This window comes from Metopolophium dirhodum, chromosome 6 (genome assembly GCF_019925205.1).
Source record: "Metopolophium dirhodum isolate CAU chromosome 6, ASM1992520v1, whole genome shotgun sequence".
Classification (NCBI taxonomy): domain Eukaryota; kingdom Metazoa; phylum Arthropoda; class Insecta; order Hemiptera; family Aphididae; genus Metopolophium; species Metopolophium dirhodum.
Window position 1 is genome coordinate 22,678,061 of NC_083565.1, and position 23,434 is coordinate 22,701,494.

The 23,434-nt window shown below is 28.5% G+C and overlaps 3 protein-coding genes across 8 annotated transcripts; 2 read left to right on the forward strand and 1 right to left on the reverse strand.

Annotated features, from left to right (window-relative positions):
* Positions 1-849: 849 nt before the first annotated feature.
* Positions 850-13,216, reverse strand: LOC132946533 (protein Smaug homolog 2-like). 6 transcript variants are annotated; one of them, XM_061016577.1, is made up of 6 exons: positions 12,909-13,216; positions 5,446-5,836; positions 5,148-5,377; positions 4,747-5,081; positions 4,507-4,675; positions 850-1,090 (listed from the first exon to the last, which is right to left on the reverse strand). In XM_061016577.1, exons 2-6 carry the CDS (start codon positions 5,826-5,828, stop codon positions 912-914), a joined length of 1,296 nt encoding a protein of 431 aa, XP_060872560.1. In that variant the 5' UTR covers positions 5,829-5,836; positions 12,909-13,216; the 3' UTR covers positions 850-911. The 6 variants fall into 6 exon arrangements, with proteins under 6 accessions (XP_060872560.1, XP_060872555.1, XP_060872559.1 ...); XM_061016572.1 differs by lacking the exon at positions 12,909-13,216 and adding an exon at positions 6,873-7,229 and having other exon boundaries at positions 5,446-6,790; XM_061016576.1 differs by lacking the exons at positions 850-1,090; positions 12,909-13,216 and adding an exon at positions 6,873-7,229 and having other exon boundaries at positions 3,771-4,675.
* A 178-nt stretch (positions 13,217-13,394) lies between these two features.
* Positions 13,395-17,544, forward strand: LOC132947334 (MOB kinase activator-like 1). Its single transcript, XM_061017597.1, has 4 exons — positions 13,395-13,773; positions 13,864-14,030; positions 15,136-15,527; positions 16,945-17,544. Exons 1-4 carry the CDS (start codon positions 13,760-13,762, stop codon positions 17,023-17,025), a joined length of 654 nt encoding a protein of 217 aa, XP_060873580.1. The 5' UTR covers positions 13,395-13,759; the 3' UTR covers positions 17,026-17,544.
* A 1,277-nt stretch (positions 17,545-18,821) lies between these two features.
* Positions 18,822-22,437, forward strand: LOC132947128 (cell division cycle protein 23 homolog). Its single transcript, XM_061017326.1, has 7 exons — positions 18,822-19,338; positions 19,784-20,020; positions 20,099-20,444; positions 20,515-20,692; positions 20,757-21,101; positions 21,174-21,420; positions 21,487-22,437. Exons 1-7 carry the CDS (start codon positions 19,205-19,207, stop codon positions 21,992-21,994), a joined length of 1,995 nt encoding a protein of 664 aa, XP_060873309.1. The 5' UTR covers positions 18,822-19,204; the 3' UTR covers positions 21,995-22,437.
* Positions 22,438-23,434: the final 997 nt, after the last annotated feature.

The window sequence follows — 23,434 nt, forward strand, 5'->3', positions numbered from 1 at the left end:
AATTTCACTGAATGTTTATATTAGCATTTTCTATACATGATAAAATTTTGAAAATAATTTGATTCTTTTTGAGCTGTTTACGGACATAGTCAGTTTTCAATTATTTTAGTTTTTTTTTCTATAAATATCAATAAAATTTTATTTGTTGGGTAAAAAAAGCGTGAAAATTTAATATAAGGCTGCTGATATATCGTTCTAATAGAAGTTGAAAAATATTAAAAATACATAGACACAATTTTTTTTTATAAGCATTTAAAGTTCAAATGTTGACAACATTTATCAATTTTATAATTTATTAATTATTTTGTAGTTAAAAATGTATAAAATGTTTAACTTTTATGGCTAAGGATTAAAAATTCAAAACAAGGTTCCACGTAAATAGGTTATATATAAATTACTTTATTCACTATAATATCATCAAATATACTTGGTAATATCATAGGCTGACGGACCGTTTTCGCTCAGAATCGTTTTTCTTATACAATGGTATTATATCATTGAATTCAAAATTAACACCATCCATTACAGTGACCCACTTGTAACCTACTGTACAGCAGAGCGACATCCACTTACCCACCTTTTTTCAATTGACCTCCCTTTTTATTTAATTCCTGATAAACGAGATTTGGATAAGTACCTACCTACATAATAGGTACCTGTCCTACCTATATTAATTAAAAACTATTTTTAACACGACGTATTTACTTATTATTTTTGTCTTTTAGTTTATCTAATTTTGTATGATTAAAATATGTTTCCTTTATACCCAAATGATTTTTAAGTACCTACAAATAATATAGAACTCAATTTTATTTTAACAATAAATACTTTTATTAATACAGTGTTGACTTTGTAGATGGGTAGTAATAAATTAACTGTACATTCAGGATTACATGCATTCAGGTGAATAATTATAAGATTGCAATGATCGATGTAAGATGTAAGATGTTAGATGTAAGATGTAAGATGTATGGTTGATTCATCAATACGATGCTGGGTGGACTTGAGGACTTCCCATGTTCAGCGACCGGCGTCGACCCGCCTTGTGGCACAGCGGAAACTTCGTACAGCTGACTGTTCGACAAAGACACTGTAATATTATTTGAAAAATATTATTTCTACTTAATCGTAATAACTGAGTATAATGAGTTTAATATTATATTATATTACAATAAATATTAAGTACCTATATTATTAGCTTCTAATAATTGGGACCAGTGCCGCAATACTTGGTACATATTGGTGGGTGTGCGACCAAATATATAGGGCCCATGTATAGAGGCAAAACTACAGGGGAGGGGAGAGGGGGGCTATAGCCCCCACCCCCCAACTACGATTCAGACCCCTCCAAAAAATATTCCTTATTTATTTAGATATAAGGCGTTTATAGGTTATTTTAAATTAATAGTTTTGTTAGGTGTGCTGTAGCCCCCCAGAATTTTTAAGAATAGTTGCGACTATGGTCATGTACCAATAGGTCATTAAATACATATTGCTTGTTGTTTTTAGCTATTTATACGTTATATTATGTAGTTAATATAATATACAGTGCTTACAGGTAGGTGAAGAGCATTGAACACATTGCACATTGTATTGATTGTACACAGATAGGTGAGGACTGAGGAGCAAAGTAGTATGCGGCCCTTAAAACCATTTATTTTTTTTCTTGTCCCAATTTAAATGTAATAAATCATCAGCCGTCACAACATAGAAAAATTAGGAAATTCGAGAATATGACATTGGAGGTATAATTCAGCCCCCGGCCATTCGAAATTATTATTTTTATTATTTTGTTATAATTATAGTTAGGACTTTGTTTTATATTATAATAAATATTAAATAATAATAATTATGATTCTAATGTATTCATTTTTTTTTTAAATTTTCATATACATATGAAATACTGGGCCCCACTGAGAAAACTCGTGTGGGGGCCCAAATTCATTAGTTTATATTTTTTGATAAAATAATAAGATAGTAAGATACCACTTTGTAAAACACATTAAAATAATAAAAAGTTCCAAATAGTTCGGCCACTGGCCCTGGGGTCCATTGTTATGATTTAACGGGGGCCCGGGGGTTCTTTGCACCCCTAGCACCCCCAATTGTTGTGGCACTGATACCCACAACGATTAAACTGAAAGCAATTTAATATTATTGCCAAATTATAAGATACAGAAAAAAATACACTTGCGACAGTAACGTAGCTAAATAGCCTATACAGAGTTCCGTGTTATCGTTATAATAAAATACTTGAAATACTTGAAACTATTCAAACTAATAATATATTAAATACCTATTGGCTATTGTACTTTTTAAAAATAAATAATAATACAAATCTCATATTCTAACAAGGCTGAAGGAATATTTTGGAAGATTTCGACGGTAGTAAATATTTATGAGAAACCTTGTTTAAATTAATATTCAATCATTAGGTATCGATATAGATTAATCATTCTATAATTTTTCAACCTACAAAATAATATAGAAATTTTCGTGATTTTATAGAATTTTGTGAACATTTGAACTTTCAAACAAAAATTGTACCTACTTGTGTATCTTTAATACTTTTGAACTACTGGTATAACAACATAATATATGGATCTATAGATTCAAAAACAATAAAATTATAATAATTCTTATAATACTACATGTAAATAGTAAACAATAATATAAGAGATGAATAACCTACAGTATCCCTAAGTTGCCGCGGGTTAATTAGGTAATAAAAGAAAAAAAAAGAATACATTTTGAAGTATTTTATATTCCATTATGATCATTTAATTATTAGACAAATATGAAATATTACTAGTCCATCATTCATTCAAAATATAAATCTATGTTTAAATTTTCAATTCACAGAGACAGGGTGATGTTATCCAATGATATTTAGGTCAGCATTAGTGATTAATTTAATTTCCAGTACCATTAACTTATTACAATATGCTATATTATACTGTTTTATTTTAAAAATAAATTTCCGAGGACGAAAAAAAATGTGTGGGTGATGTTTAAAGATTTTGCCTAACACTTTTTCATCAATAACCAATGCAAACAGAATAAACGGTATACTAATAAAAACATAAAACGAATCTGTATGTAATAAAACTGTATGGTAATTATGTGCCTACTGTCAAATACCTATATTAGGAAGGTACTACCAACGCAATAAATAAAAAATAAATAATATTAACAGTTCAATAATGTGCGCCACAGAAGAGATGATGATGAAAAAAAGTATTAATATTTGCATTACATATTATGTCAAAAATATATTACACTGAATATTTTGTTTATATTATATAAAAATGAAATTCATTGATTAATGTATTGTAATTTATGGGATTAAATATGATTATAATTAATAAAGAAAACAACAATAAATAATGCATAAGTTTATAAAACTAACTCCTTACATTTTTTATCAACCCTATAACTGTATAAATGTTAACTAAAAAGTATTTGAATTCTACCTATTGCTTTGTTCCCTGCAAAAATAGTGAAGAAAAATACTCAATTAAGTGTTATACCTAGTTGTTGTACTTAAAATAGTCAAATAAAATAAAGTTCTGCCAAAAAACACATATATTCTGATCATATTAAAAAAGCTGGCCAATAAATCAAATAAAATCAATAAATAATTGTAGTAGTCAACATTTTAATAAAATACTTCTATATTATGAAAAATGTATAAAATAATCTAGTAATTTTATGAACAAAAATATTATATCAAATGATGTAACCATAAAAAGTACAGTTAAATAAAAAAGTTTAAAAAGTCAGCTCTTTAAACTAACTTTAAACAAAATAATAATACTAAAATAAACAATTGAGTCTTGTAATATGGTTACATACAAAATGGTCAATAAATAATAATTAATGTAAAACATTTAAAACAGAACAATTTGATTAAATTAAATTAACACAAAATCAAAAAAACTTAACCATAATAGATTCTAAATATAATTAACACACAACTATAAAAATCAAAAATTAACCAGTCTTTTGGTTACGTAAAAATGTAAAATAGTATTAGAATAAAATGTTTTGGCAACTATACAATTATGCTGGTAATAAATATTATTCAAGTGTTTAAAGCACTGAATCATTAAGTTAACAACAATAAATTGTGAATACTAACAATTTAATAAAACATGCATCTGTATAAAAATATAAAAATTAAGATCGTAAACAATTAAATAAATTATAGAAAAACAATTATATTAAAATAAATCTAGTAGGCATCAGTCACAAACAAAAATGATAAAAATAAAAAATGCATATGTAATATGAAGTTCGAATTGAACAATAATGAAAATTGAAAACATTAGTTAAAGTTTCTTGGAAGTCTATGGACTCTATATTTTAAAGTTTCAGCTAACATCAATGTCTTGTCAATTTGCTGTTTCATGAATGTTTGATTACCGATTATTAATAAAGTGCATTCCAAGTATTTATTGACAGACATTCCAAGTAGACTCTGAGCAGCTAAAGAACGAATCTTACCAAGTTTTTCGAGCAGTTGATTTAGCAGTTTCTCCATGACAAGGACTATGTCTTGTTGTAGTTGGTCGCCAACCACACAATTCTTGTTTGGTATGGGATAATGTAATATGTCTCGCATGTACGTCATGAACTCACACAGTTCATTGGGAGTAACTTCCAAATCCAAAGCCTGTAATCAAAAGTAATTTCTATTTATTAGTTTTGTTTACCCAAAAGTAATATATGTATTCAGTATATTACCAATAATAAGTTATTCAACTTTTGTGACCGATCCCTTAACGCCTTAGTTGATAAGCATATCTTTTTTTGTGCACCTTTTGTAATGGAATTTTTGTTCACTTTAGCTATGAAATCATCAATATTGTCCTCATCAATGAATTCAATTTCCAGATAACTGAGGCTGTTGAAGAACCATTGGTATTTATGTAGTTTTAAGTAGTGAAGCCACTTAGCAACGGCTCCATCCATTTCTTGATTGAGAATCGTCAGGTCGATTAGTGACTGTGGGTCTCCCAAAGTAGTGGCCCTGTTAGTCTTTGCAATCATTTCCAGATGGTTGTAGCCAAAACATTCCACTAAAAAAACAAATTGTACATAATATTTAAATATTGTTATGTGCTTGGTCAATGATTAATTCTTACTTCTAAAATGTGGTAGACCAGGAGCAGAATTTAAATTTGTCGGTTGAAGAATGTTTGGCCAAACAGAGGTATTTGGCTGTTGAGCATGCTGAACATTAAATGGTTGGAAAGGATCTATCTGTGGTGGTCTAAAATAATTTGGCCAAAAGTTTCCTGTTAAGGTTTCTGTCGGCATGTGGCGTTCACTGTTGTTCAGTTGATTTACTTGGCGAATTAGATGTTTCAAATTCCTAAAAATGTATAAAATGGTGTTATGAGTTGAAAAAATGTATTGAAAAAAATCAAAGTTTAAACTCACTCGTGAATAATGGTTAAGTTTGGTGATTTCTGAATCAAATTGCATATTTTCACTGCTTTCTCAATGTTGGTACCATTTTCAATTGTTTGGTTTAGCATACGTCTTAAATTGTACATATACTCCTGTTTGGCCATTATGTTGTTATTTTTTACCAACATCAATGCTTCATGAAGTTTTACAAATGATTTTGACGATGGATTATTTAACCATTTAGTAATTTTACTTGGATCATTAGAATCCAGTTCTCTTTTTTTCATCCCTCTATACAATACAGTGTATAGATCAGGATAGTTGAATGACAGATGATCTAGAGATTCACGCAGACGTTCTTGTCGCTCTTTAAATGATTTACACTGCATTAATGCCTCTGCTAGTTGTTTCATTTCGTCCACTGAAAATAAAAGCAACATTAAGAATTAAGAAAATCACAGAAAATAATTTTTTTAATGGAAATAATTATAAATAGTCACGTTAGGTACCTAAATATATCAACTTTTAAAGACATAAAATATAATGAAATTCTATATTTTCATATTCATTAAATTATATAAATTTCTTAAGAGTATATTTGTGTAATCTCTCAGACTAAAGTGACACATAGATAAAACGCATTCACGAAGAATCGTGTTTATGATTTTTGAGAAATCTTAGAGTAAAATGAACCTATTACAAAAATGAAAGAAAATAATAAATTTGATGATTACACATACCGGAATTATCTTTTCACTTTAAATTAGACTTTTAAAAATAAAAAATGTGTACATTTAAATGAATATTATTATAAATTGTTTTGAGACATTATTTAGACAAATCTTACTCTCTACAATTTTTATAATGGGTGATTTTACCGTAAGAATGTATGATTACTCAAAAACGTAAATAATAAATGATTTTGCGTGCATGTGTTGTCTTTAATATGCTGTGTGTGGGCCAGTGAAAGAAAATAATCAGTGGGCTGACATCCTCTTAAGATCATAGGTACCTATCTAAAATCAATTCAGACAAAAATATCATTTGAATGAATTTTGAACAGTGTATTTTTTTAAAAAGTTTTTTGGACCAACAGATCGTAATTCATAATTTATATTCATACATTTTTATTTAATCTTTGATGTGTTTTTTCAAAAAAGGTTTAAAAATATTTATATTTTATTATTTAATACTAGTATACTTGTAAGTACCTATGTTAAATGAGGAAATAAATTAGGTATGACTTGAATATTGATTTATATGTATATTATGTAACAATGTAACATACCTTTAAACATTTTCAAACATAGCTGGTAATATAAATAATGAAACCTTAATTTAAAGTTTTCGGTGGCGGTGAGCCAGTAGGTACCTACTATTATAATATTATTAATATATATATATATATTTTTATAGATTGTTATTTATTTATGAAATAATAAAATGTGAACACTTACTGTTTAAATATTCAGTTGATAAATCGATATTACGACGTTTGATACCTATAGGTAGGTAGTAAATGTGTGGGTAATAGGTATATAGAATGGAAAAGACGTACGAATTGTCTTGAAAAGTGCGACGGTTGTTTCACTTCAACGCCAGAACACGGTTTGTTGGTTGATCGCTTGATCGTCTGGTCCTCGAGGTTGTTTTTTTCCAATACCCCCTCTCAAAAACCACTTTTTAGCATGCGATAAGTATTAGGTAGGTAGGTAGGTAGGTAGCAGTTTACTATATACCAGCATCCCTCTTTTATACGTAACTATATATAATAATAGTATAATATATACATACAAATATACAATAACAGTGGATTTATGTTACTGTATTTAATATATCGTTGATTTTATTTCAACTAGATATTCCAATATAAATGATTTTATATTGTTGTGTAGGTACGAGGTACCTATATAATAATAAATATGATTTGAACAATTTTATTATAAATATACAATTATAATTTATAATATACAATATTACCTATACAATATGCTTTGCAAATGTTTTTGAAATATTAATGTTTAACACTTAAACCTCGAAATAGATTAAATTTAAACTTTAAAGTTTAATTTTAATCTATTCTGTACTTAAGAAAGAATTCTATCGTATGCATAATTTATAGTAATTTAATAACAGTTTCAATTAACAGTATAATTTGGAGCATAAATTGTTAAATAATAAAATATGTCTTTGTTTAGATAATTTGCCTGGATTACATTATGATCGCATATAGTAGTCAGTAGATATACTTAGTTAGTAAGTAATAAGTAATATTTACTAATGATTTGGTGACTTACCCCTAAAACAACTTATCTCTATATTCAATTAAACTAAACGTTACTCAACTCTATATTTTGAATTATTTAAATATGATATTTAATATTATTCTTATTGGAGTTGAAATGCATGATAAATGATAATCAATACATAATATATAAAACACATATTATTATATGTGGTAGTCAGAAAAAAAATCCACGGAAAAAAAGACAAATTAAATAAATAAATATATATTATATAAAAACAAATTTATAATTTCGAACACAGTTCATCATAAAATTAAAGTATTAAAATATTACATGCACATTAATTATTATTATGTAAATTAAATTTACATGTTGCAGTATTGCATGTTGTAGCCTTTAACTATATTCAGTATTCAAATATTATAGTATAAGATGGCGGGGGGAATTTGGGTGTCATATCCCCCCATGACTATTTTCTTTAACTGGCGAACCATATTTTTGTACCTACTTAATTAATTATATAAATATTATTATTTATAGGTACCTACTATTGTACCTACTGATTTAGTATATTTTATAGAAACAACAAATAAAAACCCACAACCCCTATGGTAATCAAGATAATATTACTTACACTACACTTACTAACACTATAATCACTATTGCAATAGTGCACAAATATATTGAAATAATGCAGTTTAGCTCGATTTTTGGGAATTTTTTCGGGAACCTATAGGGCATAGGTATATTTCAACGAGTTAAGCACAATAGTGCAATCAGCATTTGTCGGTCAGACTTAGTACCAAGATTATAACCTTTGAAGTTTGCAATTTTCAGTATTTTACATCTACGCAGATTATTCCATGAATCTACTCGAAAAAGTACATTTTAAAACTTTATTCAGTATTATAGTATTTATTTTAATGTATGCATGCATTTATACATGTACCTAATTACATTATACAGATTACAAATCACAATGGTTGGACTGAGTGGTTTTTATGGTATAAGTAAAAAAAAATAGTTATGGGAGTGGCGGAAGGGGGTAAATGTTTCAATCCTCCCCCGACAAACATGAACAAATTACGCCACTGAAGATATTATATAAAATGTATAATAAAATATACAAAATGTGTTAATGTTTTAAAGTTAGTAAAACTAAATTGTAAAAAAAAAAACTAATAAAGGAGGTGCCTATTCGAATACTTTTTCTTAAAATACTTGAGCAAAGAATTTAAAAAAATATTTTCTCTAAATTAAGTATTTGTATTTTAAATTAAATATCAAGAAATATTACAATATCTTGTAATATAATCATTGAACAGTGGATATTTTTGTTAAAATATAGGTATTTTCCTGGTACACTATAACACCTTTTTAATTTGTGATAAATCAGCCAGAACATAATATGTATTTATACAGGTAGGTAACCTAGTCTATTGAAAAAAATCATTGCAATTGAGGAATTTTGTATATATTTTAATGTTTATATATTTACAATCATTAGTTGATAGCGGCAATTGGTACTATACACAGACTTCTGTACTACACTCTACTATATAGAAATAATTGGTACCATATTAATAGATTAAACTCTACACTCCACTGTAGTCTCAGCTACGTACGGGTGACAGTCGATAGGTGAACTAAGGAACAACAAAGGCTGCCGCCAACGCGACAGCAAGACGAGGGTCAGCCTTATCCAACTAGCTCTGTTCTACGAAAAACCTTTTTTTTTTATCAGTTACTATTACCGGTAAAGTAGTGTCCTTATTTATTGTTATGTCTTAATATATGTGTCTATAAATACCTACCTAATATTGGCCATGCCAAGGTCCGATAACAAATGACAGTTCACCAAAAGGTATTTCACACAAATGTTGTATTGTGTATGCAACACTTCGACCAAAACTATATTGGTTTTTGTTATAATATGAATAAAAAAAAATTTACTGTTGTCGGTCTATAATTTTTTTATCTTTGGGACAAGTTTGTAAACACCATTTAATTTAAAGTAGACCTCAGTTTGAATTTCATTTATGACACTCAACCAGACACTTATTGGTGGAGAAATATGATAAAAACATTTGTTAAAAAAAGATTCACATGCGTTGGTTGTTCTTATTAATTCCGAGGTTTTAGCTGCCCAAATACTTTGTGAAAATAAACAATCTTCTGAGATGTACCTAGGTATTGGTGAAATAGTCACAGTAATTTGTTAATTTGTCATTTACTGGACAGTCGGATAGTAGGTCCTCAACAAAACAATTTGTTACTTCATTTGGATTTAAAAATATCAAACCAAATGTATGCTGTATCCATTTACCAATTTGTGAAGATTCGTATCTATAGAAAGAAGTTTATCCACACTTTTGAACATTTCCCCACCATGACTGGGTTAGGTGAAATCGGCATCCAATTATTGTTGTATTCGGCCATACATTTTCTACAGCTTTATTAATTGCTAATCCGAAATCAACGGTAACCTTTTCGGATAAGGGAAAACCAAGTGTACTACACTTTTCAAAAATTTTATAAAAAAAGTAAAGTATAGTAAAAACGATTTCATAAGTTTTGACCTATCCAGCGCGACGGTAGTGGCGCGAAGCTAAGTAAAAAAAATAAGTGAGTAGCCATTAACGTATAATAACAGGAGCTAGAATTTTACCATTAAATACCCGTCTTAATTTATGTCAATCCATTGTCAAGCTCTACAGGGCAAACGGCTGAGCATATAAAGTCGTATAAGATATCAATCGATCAGAAATGTTGTGCAGATGGGAACAGAGGAACTCGATAGCAGATTGGTTAGATGGTTTATAAGTTATAAGCAAAAATATCCAAGTACTTTTAAGACCGATTTTGCGTACGGAACGAAAATATCGTAAATGTCCGTCTCCCCTCTCATCACGACGGCGGCGTGGTCCTTCGAATGCCGATCGCCGGCAACCATTTCGTGTATAGCTAACGACTGTGATTGTTTACTCTTTGGTGAATTCGTCATCATAAATATAATAATAAAATATGGGTTAGATGTAACGATATGTCTATAAGTTATTATTATTATATACAGTCAAATAAAATCGCGACTTATTTCATAAAAAAATAGCTAATATCACACCAAAAACACTTCGTTATAACTTCATGTAAAAAAAAGCTAAGTTAAAAAAATAAATAAATTTAGTAATGATTAAATCTTTAAAAGACGTGATATAATATGGAAACTAAGTAAAATGCCATTTTATAATATTACAAGTACCTATGATGACAAATAAGATCAATTGTAATGTTAAATACTTATTAGTCAACATATTGTTGATACATTATATCATTGATTATAAATACTAGTATTTATAATCAATGATTATATTAATAACGAAAAATACGATAGTGGTTACTTACTTGTATTTATTTAAGTATACTTATAAGTTATAACTTCTACGTCCTGCCAAATAGTTGAACAATATGTTAACTAAGTATTTAACAATACAATACATTGATCTTATTTGTCATCATAGGTATTTGTAATATTATAAAATGGCATTTTACTTAGTTTCCATAGTATATCACGTATTTTAAAGATTTAATCATTACTAAATTTATTTTTTTTATAGCTTAGCTTTTTTTTTGACGGAGTTATAACAAGTGTTTTTGGTGTGATATATCTATGAGTAAACAAAATACTAACGGAATATAATGACCTTTTTTAAATCCATGTAAAGTGAACATTTTATTAAAAAATCTTGTTACGTTCCAAATCACAATACACATACTGAGATTTTTGGTCACGGGAATATATAATTAACCCATATGAAATCTGAACAGAGGTAAATATAAATTTAAAAACAGTGCTGATGCCTGATGCTTTTTCTGTTAATAATAATATTTTGCACCAGTCCATAAATATTTAAATTGTTTGCTTTTTTTTTTTAAAAAAAATTGAGGTACCTATAATATTTAAAATTATAGAATAATGATCGCAATTCGTGTTATTCAAAGCCGTGAGACCTGAGTCTTAATATACGTAATGGATGTGTTTAATTTGAATTAAACTATATGAAAAACGATTCTATATAGCAAATTACATTTTATGATATCGCAGTGCAATTAAAGTAATTTATTTTACTATTAGTAATACACTAATACAGTAGGTTAATTTATCTTTTGCCGAAAACATATCATTTTAAAATGTTATTGTGTTTATGAAATAATAAAATTAATATACGTTCAAGTTCCCAAGCAGCCAAAGTTTATAGGTCTATGCGTCCAAACTTGAACTTCAAAAAACTATTTAAAAAAAAACTGTGTTTATATATATATATATATTTTAAATTGTTGGTTACAGTATGAACTATATACGCGGAACCTTATTTTTCATTTTTAATCGAACATTTTATAAATGTTTAACTGCAAAATAATTAGTAAATTTTCAATATGATATATTTTGTCAAAATTTGAACTTTATGAATGCTTATAAAAAAAAGTATCATTCGTAGGGACTTGAAACGTTTCGCCATAACGCGTCACGCGTTTATGATGTACATATAGACTTATAAACTATAAGTTAGTTAATAACTATTAATAACTTAGTTAATAGGTCTATGATGATGTATCATTATGTAGTATTTACTATAGAGTATGGATAGTAGATACACAATGAAATGTTGAAAATTTAACGAGACATTTTTCCTGCTATGATATTATATTTGTCCAGAAGACGTGATTCAGTGACTCGATCCTATAATAATATGGCTATATTTCATATTTCCATTCGTATAATCACGGACTATGGTATATCTAGGTCCGTGCCCGTGCGTATAACGTACTCTATGCTCCGAGACTGATACTAAATTTGACACGTATTTGGTACCTAACTTTATGGACATGGCATAAACACTATTGTATAAATATTAAAGACTAAAATATAAGGAGACCAAACTCGGTACGGCCGCCCGCATTAAAAAACGTACAGAAATGAGTCGCACGATTACACAGGCACCGGCTGCGCTGCGTACGCTAGCGTTGCTACTTAACCCGTGTAGTATAGGAATTATTCATGTTTTTTGCGTTTTTTGTAAAATATTTGCATTATTTTGAACCACGACCCTCTTTGGATTTTATAGATTATGGATAATGCATTTATACACGCATTATATTTCATAAATATTATTTTTATTTTGTGTAGATAATTAAATTGTACAATCCGTTAACATTATAATATAATATATCTAGTTATTTTATACCTACCTATATGGCTATATAATATCTTTGTTCACAGCAAGTCTGAAACCGTTACTATTCGATACACCACAAATGTATTTATTTGAACGATCTTTTTATACCGATATATTATTATGTATCGTTACACTCAAATTTGGTTCTTAAGAGTTAAAAACAACACGTTTATGAAATATACTATATACATGCACATGAGGTATAAATGCGTAATCATACAAGCTATACAATCTAAAGAGGGTCACGGTTAAAAATAATTCATATATTTTCCAAAAAAAGGCAAAAAACGTGAATAATCCCCATACTACGCGGGTTTCGGGACGTTATCAGAAGCGGAGTTTGGTCTCATTCACGATTATCTACAGTAGATAACCGCGGTCTCTATAAAAAAAATAGATAGTCTTCATGATTGTAATTTATTCCTTATCAACTCCCTCTGGTGTAACACTTTAACAGCTGACTAACGCTGATTTAACACATTATAGTTTTCATGATAAATAAAATATCATGATAATTTTATGGGTTTTTTTGTTGTTGCAACTCTTTTCCGGAAAACTGCAATAATAATAATAATAATATTCTAGTCGTTAACAGATTCTGAATTAATGTGCATCGATTTCGCGTCTTGCAATGCAGTAACGCAACAGACGGATTAAGTATTTTCTATTTTTCTTTTGCTAATTTTTGTGTCTTAATATTTTTACCCTCATCCACCGTCATTGTTCGTGTTTGTTGTCTGGTGTACCATACCAGTGATCGTTTTAGTGTTGAGGTACTTGGTAAATGTCCGTATTGTTGCGAGAGGGTATTCATCGCGATCGTTTGTCAAGAGACGTCCGGTTTATGTTCTAGGCAAATTCATAATGAGCTTCCTATTGTGAGTTTTTTACAATGTTCATTGGCTGCAGCTGGCAGTCCAGACAACAGTTATTCATGGTTGTAAGCTTTTTTTTTATTTTTGTTGCAGCGGAGGCAGATCATCGAAGACTTTTAAACCCAAGAAGAATATACCAGAAGGTACCCACCAATACGATCTGATGAAGCACGCTGCAGCCACTCTTGGTTCGGGCAACCTGAGATTGGCTGTACTACTACCAGAGGGTGAAGATCTCAATGAATGGGTTGCCGTCAACAGTAAGTATCAATGCGTATTCTCGCATTCTTAACTTTAAATAAGTATTCATTGAGAAAGTATGTATTCAAAAGAAGCTTAAATTAGGTACCAACAAAATTAAAAAATTTGTATCCCTAAAATTAAAATAGTAGTGTTACAAAAGATATATGATAATATATTTCTCTCTATATTGTATTTAATCTATCGTGATGGTCATATTACTCGTATGTAACAATTTATATTTTGGATCATTTTTATGATTTAAATTTAATTTATTAATAGTTCTTAATTAAAATGCATTAAAATTAATTTCTGATTGTTATAAAAGTCAGTGAATAACTAAATTGAAAAGATTTGTTTTTTAGATTCTTTTAGGTGGTAAAAACCATATTATTACTATGATAACTATTTGGTCTTAATTCAACTATAATTAAACTACTAATTGTTACTAACTATACTATTAGTCTTATCGACATAAGTATTGTTTCTCATATTTTTTCCTGTAGTCAATTTGTGGTAGATAATGAATAATGATGAATATAATACTCTTAAAAAATATCTTGTTTATAATTGGAAGTATAGTGTAATAATTATGTATTTATGTATATGATAAATAATCTTTTAAACTTTAAATTTTCTAGGAACACTTTTCACCTAAATAATATTGTAGTATTAACTATGTTTTATATTTTAAGTTTATTCGGTATCTGCTCATTTATACTTCTTTGTGTTTAACAAGGCTTCTTTGATATAGCATACCTATATATTTTAATAGTACTAAAAATAAAATGTTAATAAAATTGTGTTAGATATATATAGGAAAAATATAAAACTTAGTACCTACCTATTTAATCAGTGTTTAAAACAGTTACCTAACACATTTTACTTATACAGTATTCCTGTTTGAAAAACTATTTAATTGAATTAAATAACTATAAATATTTGTATATCATTGCAATTGATTAGGAATAACTTTTATAATACCTCAATTAATCTAGTATCATTAATTTGAATAAAATATATATATTTTGGTTTATAATAAATATTTATCTTTCAACTTCAACATATTAATATAAATTAGTTAAAAAATATTGTAGTATTAAACAAAGTTAAATTTTGTTCCAGCTGTTGATTTTTTCAATCAAATAAACATGTTGTATGGTACCATAACAGAGTTCTGCACCGAGGAAAGTTGTTCTATAATGTCCGCTGGACCCAAATATGAATATCATTGGGCAGATGGCCTGACTGTAAAGAAACCCATAAAGTGTTCTGCTCCAAAATACATCGATTATTTGATGACTTGGGTTCAGGATCAATTGGATGATGAAACATTGTTCCCTTCAAAAATCGGTGTCCCATTTCCTAAGAACTTCTTATCGATTGCTAAGACAATACTTAAACGGTTATTCAGGGTGTATGCACATATATATCATACACATTTCGATTCAATTGTTACGCTGGGCGAGGAAGCACATCTCAACACATCTTTTAAGCATTTTATTTACTTTGTTCAGGTAAACTAGCAAATTATTTTCAGTTCCTTACTTGATATATTACAAAGAGTGGGCTTTTTTTAATTAATTGTTTTTCTGCGTTCAATACTTCAATGTCAAAATAAGACCCTTAACATACCCCCCCCCCCCCCCCACTGTTTAAAAAAACTAAAACACTTAACTTTAACACACACCACAAAAGATTAAATTTTTCTATATACAGTAGAACTTCCATATAACGGTCACCGAAGGGACTGTAAATAATGACCGTTAACAGAAGTTTTACTGTACCTAATCAATTATAAATCTAAAAAATATTTTTCACGCAATTATTTTGTGTAAAAATTACTGTTTTTCCTTATTATTTTTATTTTTTCCGGCACTTTTGAAAACTACTAGTAATTTTAAATTTTACCTTCTCAATGTACTAACTAGATTCACTTTCCCATCAAACAATATACTGAAAGTGAAAATCGAAGCATTATTTCAACTACTTGTCGTGTACACAGACCCAAATGAAAAAAATCTTTGTAAAATCAATACATTCATTGCTCCGCTCAGAATCTAAAATATTTTAGATGCACTAAGAGAGAGAGAACTTTTATTTATAAAATACATAGCGTACTGCCTGTCTAACAGATCGCCTATAGTGACACAGTATACAATAATTTGTTATCTAAACATTTTGTTTTGATAAATACTAAACTTTTTCAAATATTTTAATTTAAAAATTGAAAATAATATACTCTTAATAATTTTTGGTCGTATTCACTCAAAAATATGTACTTAATTTATGTACTGGAATTATTACGTGTAGATTAATTACATAGTTTATTGTACGATAGTTAAAATTATTATTGAATATCTATAATATAATATCATACTAGTACATCATACCTTGGACAGTTGGACTCATCAAACAAGTTATCAAATATATTAGTTAGTCATTACTTACTAGTCAACTGTTATTTTCCTATTGTTTTTTCAGTTGTCATACAAAGCTGCTTATATGAGATATTTATGATTAAAACTAACTAAACCAAATGGGTTCAATTAATCAAAATGTTAATTTAATGTGTCATGCTTTTCTAAGAAAGCGACTTCTGAACTCTATGAATATAGCAGTTGCCAAATTATATGACTTGTGTAAAATTTTGAATTTTCTGTATTAATTCTACATATTATTTAAAGTAGTGTTATACTCTTATGATATAATGCTGTATATATAGAATTTTTATCAACTATTAGTTCAATGTTTAATTACTGGATATTCACCTATCAACATTTTAGAAAAAATAATATACTATTGAGTTTATAGAATTTTAATGTTAAATTTAGAACTATTATCTAAGTATATTTATTTTTTTAGAATTATTTTACCTGGGTAGATTAATATAGATAAAATTAAATTCTGATAATTGTTATTTGTCTTCAACAGGAATTCGTACTAATTGATCGAAGAGAATTGGCTCCATTACAAGACTATATTGATAAATTGGCTGGCCGAGAAACTAGATAAGCGACTTACGGTGCTTATTGAAGAATTGAACTTAGCACAATGAGTTTACAGCTTTAATCTTTTTGATGTGATAACTTATTTTTTTTTATTAAAAAAATAGTTCTCATACACAAACACTTATAAAAATTAAAAATTAGGAAGTTAGTCAATTGGCATTCATTATATGTACAAACAAATATATTTTTATGTAATACTATAAATTATCAATGCTATAATGCTAATCATTGATATTAAGCACTATTCTGTATATTGTCTAGACAATCTTCCACCAAAGAAAATCCATTTAAGTATAGTGTCAGTTTTACTACTATTTTGTACGATTTTATAATAGAATTACTAATATATATTATTTATATTATCAATGACTAATATACATTAATTATTTATTTTTAGTATATACAGTGTGCCAGAATAGTAATTACTGTATATGTAGGAATCTCTGAACAAAATTATCAGAACAACGAAATGTTTATTTTTAATGTAATTTATACTATATTATATTGCAATATTGCAATCGTATTTTATAGTGTTATTGCTTTTATACTTAATATTTAAACAGTAACTATTGTTGGTGCACTTGTGATAAATATATAACGGAAAAAAAAACAATTTACTGTATGAATTGGCTATTGATATTATTTTTCTTTTCATCTCAATATATTATTCCTAGTAGATTTAATAGATTGATGCAAGCTCCTACAACATACATACTGGCATACAATTAAATATTATTATGGTTATCTGGTGGCCAATTGTTATATCTTCTTACTTATTATTGACAACATGAAATATTTAAACTACTATCTTGATCGGCAAGCCGATCACTCACCCCATAATACCACCCACTGCTGTGATTAAACAGTGTCTATTTTAATTTCCTTATAGAGAAATACTGGACTTTATTGACTATTGAGAAAACTCGAGTGGAGTCTAGGGCATTAAATGTTGCTACTTGTTACATAGGTACACAAGTATCCATAAATGATGTTATCCAATTTATATTATTGCAATTACTATATTTATTAGTCCATTATTATCTAAATTCTAAACCAAACCATAATTATAATAGTATATTATTATACTATACTGTATACAATTACAAAATACCCAATACTTTTTCAGTATTCACTAGCCGCTATATTCATTAGGTAACCATCTCATATACAGTTCAATATATTTGATAGAATAAAATTAAAAACAATTTAGACATTTATTCGTATAATTGTATATAAAAAGTTTTATTTGGGACTTAGTAACGGGTTGCACCTTACTATTTGGATAATCAATACTCAATAAGTAGTAATATTTAAAACAATGCAATTTCTAGCTTAATGAAACATTTTGACCTTTAAGTAGACTCAAGTTCCAAAGTAAAACATTAATGACAATATTATAATTTAATGTAAAATATGTAAGAGTTATGTAGGTATTAAATAATTTTGATAGCAAAGTGCTCCCCATCTTAATGGCTGTTATGTTTAATTATTGTTTACTTTTTAATTACCGATGAATATTCAAGTCAGACTGGTTTAATTAATATAGTCATCTAGTTAGTATTGTAGTTACTAGTGTCTAGTTGGGTACTAAAATGTAATTTCTCATTGAGACAAATAGATGATGTCCAACAGTGCAATTTTAAATCATTTTTTTAATATTATAATATAGGCAAAAATAAATACGTCAATTGGGGGGGGGGGGGGGGGCTATCTCCTTGCTTATGCATTTGATGTTCAGCCAGTTGCTGTAATGTTTTACACTGTATAACACTATTGTTCTGCTGACAAGCTAACTGTGATAGTGTGATTTTGGTCATTTTCGACTGCAAAAGTACAAATTGCAATTTTTATTTATTTTTTACCTCGTTTTTTACCGCCATATATCGGCTTATCACTTATCAGTGGTCGGCGATAATTTATTATTGCTTATCAGTCGGCATGGCGAACGGTTGACTACTTGATTCATTGATTGTTGAGTACGGCTTGAACATTTTAACTTTTAAACGGTTGGAACTTAAAACTTTATTAAAATACAGGTTGGACATCGGCCTGTAGGCTGCAGTCGGCACTCTTTCAGTTGTTCATCAATCATTGGTGGTCGATGTCTCTGAAGATTGAAAACTGACACCGCCTTCAAAATATACACTCGTGTCCGTGACTCCGTCGGTGGAACGATAGAAATTATGAGTAACTACGCTATGGACGTCGATGTGGCAAAAGTCGGTTGTCTCGTTCCAAAAATGGACGACGTTAAAAAAGAGCTCCTCGTCAGCATGAACGAACTGTATGCTCGAGGTCTGAAAACCAGCTGCCAGTGGTGAGTTCCTTAATTGTTTTAAGTTTCCCTGTTGATTTGCACATCTCCGAAGTCTACTTGACTGTTATGTACATTGTGCAACCGACCCCTCTGAGAATTGATAGTTGTGAGTTGTTGGCTACTTGCCAGAAAAAACTTCTCTGGGACCAATTCATTAATAAAAGTTACCTTTTGTTATTATTATTATTATTATTATCATCTTCTACCTAATATTGATGCTATAAGACATATTAAAAAAACTATAAAAACTCATTAATTTTATAAGATTATTGAAAAAATAAACTTGACATAATACTATTTAATAAAAATTAATAGTTACTTCCTATTGAACAAAAATAATTTTTAAGCTGCTGATTTTGTAATATTTTTAAATTAATTACTGCTAAGCTTTAGTAAGTAACAATGTTTATATATATATAATTTATATTTTTTTCATCATGGCCAGGTCTGCAGATCTTCTCCTATCACTTGAGGTCGGCAATAATCCAAAACCATTAGCCAAAAAGATAGAAGGGTACAAGAGACCAAAAATCACTCGTAGTTGTCTAACCTCTGTACCTAAACGTATGCCGGTTTCAAAACCTACAGATTTATATTCCATAGACCAACTTCCAATAGCATATCACGAAATGGAACTATATCTTCATGCCCGAACATGTTACAATGCAAAAGAATATCAGAGGTGTTTTGTGTATTTAAAATTTAAAATCCAAAATCTATATTATGCAATATCGTTACTGAGACATAACTTTTTTTTCAGAGCATCATTTTGGTTAAAAAATTGTTATTCAAATATACCATTATTTCTGAAAATGTATTCAGATTATTTGGCTGCTGACAGTAATATTAAAAACATTGGTAGTGAAGCAACACCTTCCATGTTTAAAGAATATCGAAATTTCCTAGACTATTTATCTCAGCTACTAGAGTCTATAAGACAACAAAAAAGGGGGGATGGGTATTTGACATATTTACTTGGTGTGGTATATGTGAAATTAGAACAATACGAGGCAGCTGTTAATATGCTTGTGGAATCTATAAATGAGGTGCCGCTCAATTGGCATGCGTGGATGCAACTTGGGGATCTTATTGTAGATCGAGTTAAGGTAAATAAAATAAAATAAATTATTTATAAACCAGTTTATTTGCCAACAATAAATGTTTGTGTTGTTTTAGTTATCAAAGCTAGAGTTACCCAATCACTGGATGAAAAACTTCTTCTACTGTCAAAAATATTTGGACTTGCAGTTAAATGAACAGATGTTGGGTATGACACAGTATTTATTCAACTGTGGTTTCAGTGATAGCATATTTCTCCAATCTAGGGTGGCAGTTTGTTACCACAACAAAAGATGTAAGTATAAGACATAATTACTGTATAGTTCAATCTATGCCAATCAATATTTAATATGTTATAGACATTGAAATAGCAGTTCAAAAGTTTCAAGAGCTCATTGAAATTGAACCTTGTCGACTGGAAAATATGGATACTTATTCAAATTTATTATACGTGCAACATCAACGAGTTGAACTAGCTTATCTTGCTCAGCGAGCAGTCAAAATTGATAAATATCGTGTGGAAACCTGTTGTATTTTGGGAAACTATTATAGTCTTCACGGGGAACATCAAAAAGCAATGCGTTACTTTCATCGCGCTCTTAAATTGAATCCTCTATACTTGGCTGCCTGGACACTACTTGGCCAAGAATACATGGAACTTAAAAATTCAAACGATGCCATACAAAGTTACAGCAAAGCTTTGGGTGTGTGTTGTAATATCCATTATAATGTTTAAAGATTATAAAAATATAGTTAATTTCATTATTTTGGTACAGAAATAAACAAATACGAGTACAGAGCTTGGTATGGTTTGGGTCAAACATATGAAATACTTGGAATGTTCAAACACAGCCTTCATTTTTTCAAGCAAGCCCAGCTACTGAGACCGTTTGACAGCCGTATGATAATTGCCGTTGGCAATGTTTATGAAAAATTAGGTAATGTCGACATGGCATTTCAAAGTTATCTAAAAGGGCGGGCAATGGGTGACGATGAAAAGCTTGGCCTCATATACTTAGCAAAGTGAGTTCAAATTACATTATTTAGCTAATTTGTTGCCTCACATGCTGATGTAATTTTTTTCTTCAGGTTGTACGTAGTTATAAATAGACCAGATGATGCTGCAAAAATGTTTTTAGAATACATTGAAGAACACGGACTGGATGAACAGACTCGCGATCACAGCTATGCTTATATGTTCCTTGCAAATTACAATCTGACTCGTATGAACTTTGATCAAGCTTTTCATTATGCACAAAAATGTTTAAACTATGCAGAAACCAAAGAAGAAGCTAAAGCTTTATTAAAAACTATAGTTCATGAAAGAATATACATGGAAATTGATAACATACTTAAATTGACTTCGATGGATGAGAAAAAATCCAAGGATTACGATAAAGAAGAAATGCCCAGACAGTTAGAATTGCTGTCACTTACTCAAAAAGCTGAAGTGAATCAAAGTGAAGATAATAAAGTTGATGATGATGATGACGATGATAGTGATGAAGAAGAACACTTGTGTAATTCTATATCAAGGTATATGATTTTGGTGGATCCCAGTGAATCAGATAGTGTTTTAGATAGTGTTTCAGAGTAATTTAAGTTTGTAAAATACTATAAACTAAAGTTTTGAAATAGATTATTTTAATATTTTAATTTTATTATGATTAATTTTGTTCCAATTAAAAAAATTCAAGATTTTCAAGAAGAAAAATTTAATAAGTATCGACAGGAATTAGTTTCGTTCAATCGTGCTGACTCGTATTGAAATCTGAGTCCTATACGGTGGGTACATATCACTTGTATATTATTACTTGTAACTTCTTGAACACTCAAAATTGACCCGATACGTATCGATACACTCCAATATTTTTTCCTTAAAATCTTGATTATGATCACTGTATTTTTTTTATTAAATATCTATATTTTATGTCAATAAGACTGATAAAGTATTCATTTAAACTTTATGAGTAGTATTTAATGTTATCATTGAAAATGTTTCTATATTTTCTACTTTTAATTAAACTATATGTATAATTGTTTTAATATTTTTAGTACATATTATTGTAAAATAAAATTAATTTACCTTAAGCTATACGCAGATATGCGTGATAAAAAATACTATATATTTTGTAATTTTCTATGATTTGTTAATTATCACATTTTATTCAGATGTGTTGAGTGTTAAAGTAATATGAATTCAAACTTATTGATTGCATTTTACTCAAAGGAATATGAATATGTTACCAGTTTGCATTTACATATTGTTTCTGTAATAAAATTCAAATTTCTCCAAGCATAACAATCAAACTGTAAATTCTATCTTATTTGGCCACCGCATAATGCTATTTTTGTTTAGTATAAAATGTGAATTGTATTTAATTGAAATTTTAAAGTATTGGCCCAACAAAATATTTTATAGGAAGAAAAAAATTTACTATTAACTAGTAATATGAAAAATGTCTCAAAATGTAATAATGATTAATATATTTTATACCACTTATTTTATTACAGTGTCATTATGTATTGTAAATTCATTAGATACATTTTCAAATACATATTTGGAGACAGAGCATGATAAATGTGAAAATAATAATCCAATGTCTGTAAAAAATATAAAATAGCATGTTAGCTCAATAGCCAAGATTAAGATACCCAAACATAATATAACAGACTAGAAGATATTAGTCATAATATTTTTTGTAAATAATGACAATCATTGATTTCTCCCAATGATATTCTCTTTATTTGTTCTTTTATTGGGATCAAACATTGATAAAAATTTGATCAATTTTAGAAAGTTTCCGTTATCATGTAACTACACCCTAAGCCATACCCTTTAGCTGACCATGTCATTAAACTTATACCTAAAGTAATAACTAGTGTGCCTAATAGAAATAAGATTATGATAGTATTAAGAATATCAATAAAAAAGTGTCCAGAGTGTTTTTCGTTTATAAATTAACAATGAATATAGAATTTTCATAACATTCCATATTGACCAATTGATTTCACTGTAAATAATCATCAGTATAAT